We start from the raw sequence: 7,695 nt of genomic DNA, 5'->3' as shown, positions 1-7,695 counted from the left end.
CTGTTCATAAACTCTGTGTGCACTTTCACTTTGTTTTTGTTGTCATGACAGTGCCTTTGTCAGCCTTGAGCAAAAAGGTGTGCCAGTGAAGACATCAAAGTTCGTGTGATGCCATGAGAAATGCTAGTCAAACACCAACCCACTGTGTCAGTCAACATCACAAGGTGGATTTATTCAGAATCCAGGAGGACACGGATTAATCTCAGCTCTGTGTGTGCCTGTGTGTGGCTCATTGCATGGGGTGGTTGCAGTCTGGGCGACAGTGCCTGTTGCCTTTTGTAGCTGGACTGCACGCAGGGCTCTGCACTGACTGCTGCCTCAACTCCACATCTCTCTTCAATCAGCCCAACAAGAGACGTGATCCGTACACCACAGCCTTCAAATGTTAACTGAAAAAACAGTTAGCCAGAAAAATAGGTCTGCTTGAATGTTGAACTCTACTTGGACCTTGGATAACAACCACAAGCAACAGCGTCATTGCTTTGTTGCATACTGACCAAAATATTTAGATTTCATTTAAATTCATATTCCTACATTGCCTTTCAAAGATTCTACATCCACATTTTCTCATCTTTTTTGCACTAGATTGGTATGACCCACCTGTTTAAGTCTTGGGGTGAAGGACAGGAGCATATATTTCATGGTAGCGTGATCTAAATGTCCCATTCTTCCCCAGCACACATGAATGCAGGTACCTGCACCTAATCCTGTTAGGGACATGAAACAGAGTGTAAACATGCACGGACCACTTGCTCCGTCTGAATCTGTTCACACTTTACAATACACAATACAAAGCAAGTCTCCACTGTACAGTTCAGGCAAATCACATGCTGTCATGTGTTATCCCTTTGAAAATATGACATCTCACTGTCCTCTATGAAAGCCAATTGTATTGCAATGCTACTCAAAAGCTAAAGCTCGTGTCAGTCATGCACGGAAATAACTGTAGTGCCACTTCCACAGACGTGCACTGCTGTGTTTGGTTCGACTGGCCCCTTTTTCCAGGTTACCACAGTGACAACTGAAAATGTTAATTACACACGTGGGCCGTGATTGGTCCACGAGGAGGTCACCTTAACCTTGGAAGCATCAACACCCAGTTTGCACGCAATACTCTAAAGATAGTCACGCGAAGAGTCCAACTCACTTTGCTTTAAACTCATTTCTTTTTTTATGCACACTGTGTATTGTGTGCAGCGTGCCCAGTCAGGATTACGGCTCTGTAGTTGCCGCAGTCTACCTGTGCCAAGGGAGAATGACACATGCTGTCCAGTGTAAATACAGCAGGTGTTGTCTGCAGGGCAACCCCAGGGCTGTCTTGCAACAAAGAACACCTGTGATATATTTTCTTAGCAGTATGCAATGTCCTGTGGTTTACCAGGAACAATGCTATTGTGACTAGGACAAATATTTAACACAATACTCTGCTGTGTTGTGCTTACTGACAAGGATCCTGGGCAATTGTAGCCAGTAGCCACACATGCTGCCTTTAATCCAACATCTGGCATGGACCTTGACAGCAACGTCAAAGCACTTTTAATGCTCATAGTCATCTCCGTCACCTTCTTCAAAGGAGGATGTGCTGTGGTCAAATCGGAAGGATCCGACTGGACATAGGAAAGACGTTTATGTGTTGCGTCTCAATAGCTGATAAAGACAAAGGCCTGTTTGTGATGCAGCTAAACTGCATTTGGATGGGAGTCAACATATTGTTTGAATCTGCCACAAAACCAAAGTGCCTCGCTCCTATTGCAAAGAGGAGAGTGCCCCCTAGTGTCAGGACTGCACAGAGACCTACTGCACTGAAAGCACGCTTGCTAAGACAGAAAACAGTTGTGCCTTAGAATCAGAATAAAAAAACAAAACAGGAGGAAGGTTCATTGAAAGATTACCGATATTGCTCTAAGGATATTTACTATATCCAATCAATTAGCTTTGGCTCATGCTAACAAAGGTTATTGATCACAACTAGCTTTAGGAAATTGCTTGGCTTTTATGGACACATAAAAAAACAAATGGCATTTCACAGGAAATCAACATTGTAGTTCTCTAGTATACAGCCAGTGTCATCCAGTGCTTTGAATCTACTTTTATTTTCACTTGTTTGCAAACCTGATATTAGCAGAATAAGAGACTCCATGTCACTGATGCAGGGGGTCCGAGAGGTTGTCTAAGAGGTGTGTTTAGCAAAGTTCTCATCGCCGCTACACCATCCACACCCTGCACTCCAGAGCAGAAGTGCAAACACAACCACTCAAACATCCTGAGTTCATTTTATTAGCGCTTCGCTGACAGTTACTGCTTTCATAGTCATCACAGTACAGAACCACAAAAACACTTCATATTCTCAACATATTTCCTCAGAATAATGTCATTATTTGACACTGATGTGAATATTTGTCACATCAATGCTTTGCTTCTCTGGCTGATGGCGGCTGCCTGCCGACAGCTAAATCTGCACACAAGCACAGTGTCTGATCCCGTTTGAGTTGTTCATTGATGGAGATCCCTCTTAAGAGAGAATAGAATGAAATATTGTGCAGAGGACATGTGGGACATGCTGCCTACAGGGACATTAACCCATTATCTGCATTTCACCAGAGAGCCTCTTTTATTAACGACATAAGGAAATCTGAAACAAGCAATGTATAGGATCATTTTCTTAGAATTACTACAGGAACTCTATAGATATTAAATTCATTAAAGCAGGTTCAGGCACTCTTCCCTCCAGCACGCTCTAGATTTATTGAAAATGCAAATGATTTGAAATGCAAACAGAATCTCTCATGTCTCCTGACTGCCCCCTTGTGTTGAACTTCTTTACACAGGATCAGGAAAGCAAGCTTTGAAAGGTGGGGATGTTTATGAAGACAATCCAGTCATTCCTGAGGAGATTAATAAACTAGCAAAATTAGGGCTCTCAATCTCCACAGTGGACTAGTGAGGTTTGAGGCGAGTGGGCTCGATGCAGGATATTTTGAAGTCCCAGTAAGGAACTGTTGCGACTGGAAAGCAGGTAGTCACTAAAACAACAGTAATATCTACCACCCATATCATGCATGATTAGGATGTGAAGCATGTTCAGAACCTTAAAGCTGAAGTCGTGGTAAGTTGTGCATATCCTGAGTGGTATTTTGTAGATTTAATACATTTAACAACTTTAATTTCCAGGCAGCCTAGGACTCTTGTCACCTGTATAAGTCAAAAGGTCAGAAATTCCACAATCTGAATGATTACATTTTTAAAATATCATTGGCTAAGAGTACTTGCAGTCAAAATTTTCATTTAAGCACCACCTTTTTCAGTAACTGCATTCACTGGATTCTCTGATTTGCAGGAAGCCTATCTGAGTGCCAAAGTCGAGGCCGTCCCTAACATGGGAGTAGAAGGTGTCGGGGTGGCAGGCTGTGCAAAGGGTCACGCTGGGCCTGTTGGTCACACTGTCGTCATGGATGTGCTGTGGGAGAACTCCCCCTCTCTCCAGCAGAACTCTAAAACATTCAGGAGGAGACATTTCAAACAGGGGCAGGACACGAAGTTCTCCCTATAATGGCATAATTTTTTGCCAGTAACATTAAGGTGACACTGAAATACAAGCACATGTAGCTCATGCATTGCTTTTTCAATGTTTCTTGACAGTTTTTTTTTTCTTGTTTTATTACTAAAATCAGTGCCATTAAGACATTCCTGAGGATGGCTAGGATCATCCAGAGCTTCAAAATTCAGTCCGTATTGTTTTGTTTCGTTACCTGGTGGTGAGTCTGATGTCAACGCGAGGCCTGGGTGACTCCACGTCTCTCACACAGGCGGGATGGATGGCCAGGAACTGCCTTGCTGAGTCTTGATCCAGAGTGAAACAGCAGGGCCCGACAGAAGGACCAATCACAGCCACCACATTAGTGAGCTCACTGCCAAAATGCAGCACCATGGCCTTTACTGTTGCCATGGCAATCCCCAGGAGAGTACCCTTCCAGCCTGAAAAGAAGAGGCATGACAGCATTTGGCCAAAGAAGCATTATGTGAGTTTGAGCTTTTACTAGTATTGTGGTGAGGATGGTAGCTGTTATATGCATCAAGTATAAATCATAGAAAAATAACAACAAATAAATCTAATAATATACATTTAGTCCTGCAAGATCTGAACAAAAACATGAAACAAAATCATTTTTGCTGAACCGATATTTATATATGATTTAAATTGAGTTGACCGATGCAAAATATCTTGAAAAACCTTACATCTTGGACACTTTAAATGCTTACCGAGGACATTTGGAATGCTTCCAACGGCAGCAAATGAAACAGAAACAGCCTTCAAAGCACTCTTTCCTCCCACAGCTCGACTGCTTTACACAGTCATATAGCCTAATTTTTGTTTCTTTCAGATATTGAATGGCCAAGCATGAAATTAAATGTTTCTTTATGAAAATCCTACAAAAAAATGCTTTCTTACTGTTTTTGATGCAGTTATGTGGTTATCATTTTTAATGGGGTTATTTATATTTATGGCATTTATCTGACACTTTTATACAAAGCAACTTACAGTTATGACTGAGTACAACTTGAGCAATTGAGGGTTAAAGGTCTTACTCAGGGGCCCAACAAAGGCAAATTGGCAGTGGTGGGGCTTGAACCAGCAACCTTCTAATTACAAGTCAACTACCTTAACCACTGACCTACTACATGGTTCTTATCGTTTTTGATATGGTTATGTGTTTCTATCTTCCCCTTTCTTGATGTTTTTTTAGACTGGCAATCTGGAGAATTATGCTAATGCTGCATTATGAAAAACATTTAAAATATGTTATTGTATTAATGAAAAATAATATGTTAATAGCCCTAAGCCTCTCATGTCAAAGGTAGCCAAGTGTGATAATGCTAATATCAGTAAAAAAACAAACAAAAAAACCCCAACCTATTAAAATGATATTTCTTATTAATATTATTATTCTGATTATTATTTTAGTCACAACATGTCATTAAATCAGATGCTAATCTATGTGCTAACCCTGCTCAGTAAGATGTGCCTGCTTTTCTCTTCTCATCTTCACATCGGCGCTTTGCCTCTCGGGCTCACACGTCTCCCAGCACACAGTTAAACCCACTCAGTGTGAGAACAGACACGTCCAGAAAGAAGAAGGTCTTAGATTTTGTGAAGGCCATGCTGTGCTAATACTCCCTTGTTAGAAATAAACATTACTAACGAGGGCCGAGCTTTTAGGGTTCTTTTTAAGTACATGTGGGAAGACTTGATTGGTTGGACACTTTAGCTTAGAAGTGAAATTTCACTGCACTCGGACTGAACTGTGCAACCTGTGATGAGAATGGAAAGAATTACACTAATATCCCACAGAGGTACTCAATCAATCACGTGGACACACAAATCTGTCAGGAGAGGATGTGGAGCAGAGGGCAGATAAATCACCTGCATGTGCTACACCAATGACCTTCCTCACGGGGTCAGTGAACAGAAGCGGCATGCAGTCCGCTCCTGGTGCTGCTATGACAACACCTGTCTGATTGGTCACAATCCCGTCGTAACTGTCCGGCGCAGCCTTGCTCATTACCCACACATCACTGGCATGGTTTACCTGACGGGCAGAAACAGGAGCTTCTATTTTATACCAATAAAATAATCTTGTCTACAAATAAACAAACAAACAAAAAAACAAAAAAACAAGGTACACATGACAAAGTACAAGTTACAAATGTGGGCGGGGCAATCAAGGTAAGTAAGAACCACCCGGTCATGGCAAACAGCTCTAAACCTACAAAACATGAAGCCCACAGAGTCCAGATCTGGACCACAGACTAAAGCTTCAAATGGACACATTTTGAAATATGACTTTTCAATGTAAGAAGAGTCAATACAGGTATGGATAAGAGAGGCCATTATAAGGCATGACTACCTAACACACCCATTCTACACATTCTGGGTGGGTATAGCTTTTGAGGTCATGGGCCAGTATACTTATGTGTCCCCAGGTACTCCAGTCTGTTATGTGCACTCAGTGAGGGTACAATTACAAACTAGTGGGAATCTGTTCATACGCACAATTCATCGCTGCCCACTACACCACTTGTTAGTTTCTGACCACAGCATTACTGCTGACTGGACATTATATGGGTTAGCAGATCAACACAACAGTGGCATGATATTGGGTGTTGTGCTTGTATATCAGAGACCACCGCACCACTAATGAAGGGCTGGTGGATGGCTAACACAAACTGTGAGTGGCTAGATTGGTACACCTTCATGGTGTTTCAAATAAACACATATTTCATTTTAAAATGGGTGGTGAGTGTCTCACGTATTTCATTATGGTCCATGGATTTGTTATTGAAAGTGCAGCAGTGTGTGTGAAGTAGAAGACAGGTAGACTACCTTGGGCAGGTGGAGCTGGTGTGGCAGGAAGCCAGCCCGCAGGCCGAGGCGTCGGAGGTTTTCCGACACCTCAGCTGGGGAGTCCCGGCGCCGGCAGCTGCTGAACAGGTTTAAGGAAGTTAAGGTGTTGATGTAGGAGATTCCCCCCTTTCTCGTGGTGAAACCGTGAGAAAAGCAGTCTGGGAAAAAGAGGGAACACAAACAATTAGTCAGTATAAAAGGTCACATCACACCATATTTCAATATGTCGCATTGTTCACCATTTAAACATTAGTCTAAATTAGCTAAATTAGTCTTAAATTAAATAAAATGTATAGTGTGGCAAATCAATTTAGTACATATTTTAAATATTTAATTGAAGTAGCTCCATTTGCAAAAAAAAAAAATCCTTTCTTATAGATATAAAATTATTGATACATAGATTACCATAGACATCGATAAAATGCACATTGACAAGTAATTTAGAATGGATAAAGATATTTTTTGACTGGTAATAGAATAAATGTACCCGAGATCATGGAAGATTTCAGAATGGTGATGTCTCCTTTGACAGCTGGGAGGTGTTGGAGAAAGGTGTCAATTTGCTCCCCGATAGCAGCGAGCTGCGTGCAGGTGAGAGGAGGCTCTCCGCTCGGGCACGGCGCGCTCTCGAAGCCGCGGCTGTACTGGAAGTTGTAGCGCGCTGTGAACAGGCGCTCCTGGTACACGCGCAGCCCCGCCTGCCTCGGGCCTGAACTCACCACGTCGATAACTGTCGCGTCCAGCTGGTCCACAGCTCGTTTGAACGAGTAAACGGCCGCGGCTTCACTGCTGCCGGTGAGAACATGTACGTGCCTGTTTAGACGGCGCAGGTTCTCCAGAAGAGGCGCCTCAGTGGCGCTCGGGCTCTCCGCGGCGGAGGCGGCGCGCTGCCCAAGCAGGACGTACACCGGCTCGCCTGCGCCCGTTCCGACGAACGTGCATAACCGGCTAATGCGCGCGTCTAGACACAGGCTGTACTGCGAGCAGTTGGGGTGCACGAGGTCCACCAGAATGACCTTAGCCATTACACCTTCTCACGCACGTACATGCTGGGCACTTCTAAGCTACACGAAACAGCTGTTGAATCCCCGGCAGATCTGCGCGGATCCGTCCTCCGTCATGTATGGTTTGTCCAAGCAGGTGTTTTCATACCTTAAACACGCGCAAATGTGAAACTTCCCTCGACAAAGAAACACTTCCTGGAATGTGACGTCAGAGACCGCCCTACTTGGAAAGTCCTGACCGGACAAGGAAATTTTCGAGGAATTTAACATTTAATTTAAGGAAGTTTT

At 43.2% G+C, this 7,695-nt stretch overlaps 1 protein-coding gene across 2 annotated transcripts; it reads right to left on the bottom strand.

Annotated features, from left to right (window-relative positions):
* lacc1 (laccase (multicopper oxidoreductase) domain containing 1) lies at nucleotides 1-7,695 on the bottom strand. 2 transcript variants are annotated; one of them, XR_003410592.2, is made up of 7 exons: nucleotides 6,891-7,695; nucleotides 6,383-6,561; nucleotides 5,423-5,588; nucleotides 3,750-3,975; nucleotides 3,297-3,491; nucleotides 601-707; nucleotides 1-389 (listed from the first exon to the last, which is right to left on the bottom strand). XR_003410592.2 is itself a non-coding variant. In XM_027009610.2 (5 exons), exons 1-5 carry the CDS (start codon nucleotides 7,426-7,428, stop codon nucleotides 3,302-3,304), a joined length of 1,299 nt encoding a protein of 432 aa, XP_026865411.2. In that variant the 5' UTR covers nucleotides 7,429-7,693; the 3' UTR covers nucleotides 2,722-3,301. The 2 variants fall into 2 exon arrangements, 1 of the variants encoding a protein (XP_026865411.2); XM_027009610.2 differs by lacking the exons at nucleotides 1-389; nucleotides 601-707 and having other exon boundaries at nucleotides 2,722-3,491; nucleotides 6,891-7,693.

The sequence above is a fragment of the Electrophorus electricus genome, chromosome 2 (assembly GCF_013358815.1).
Source record: "Electrophorus electricus isolate fEleEle1 chromosome 2, fEleEle1.pri, whole genome shotgun sequence".
Taxonomy (NCBI): Eukaryota; Metazoa; Chordata; class Actinopteri; order Gymnotiformes; family Gymnotidae; genus Electrophorus; species Electrophorus electricus.
This window is presented reverse-complemented; position numbering and strand designations above follow the sequence as displayed.

Coding starts and splice junctions, on each gene's coding strand:
- lacc1 (XM_027009610.2), bottom strand. CDS start 7,428: ATGGCTAAGGTCATTCTGGTGGACCTCGTGCACCCCAACTGCTCGCAG. Junction 6,562..6,890: donor GAAATCTTCCATGATCTCGG/GTACATTTATTC, acceptor TCTTTTTCCCAG/ACTGCTTTTCTCACGGTTTC. Junction 3,976..5,422: donor CATTGGTGTAGCACATGCAG/GTGATTTATCTG, acceptor TCTTCTTTTCAG/GCTGGAAGGGTACTCTCCTG.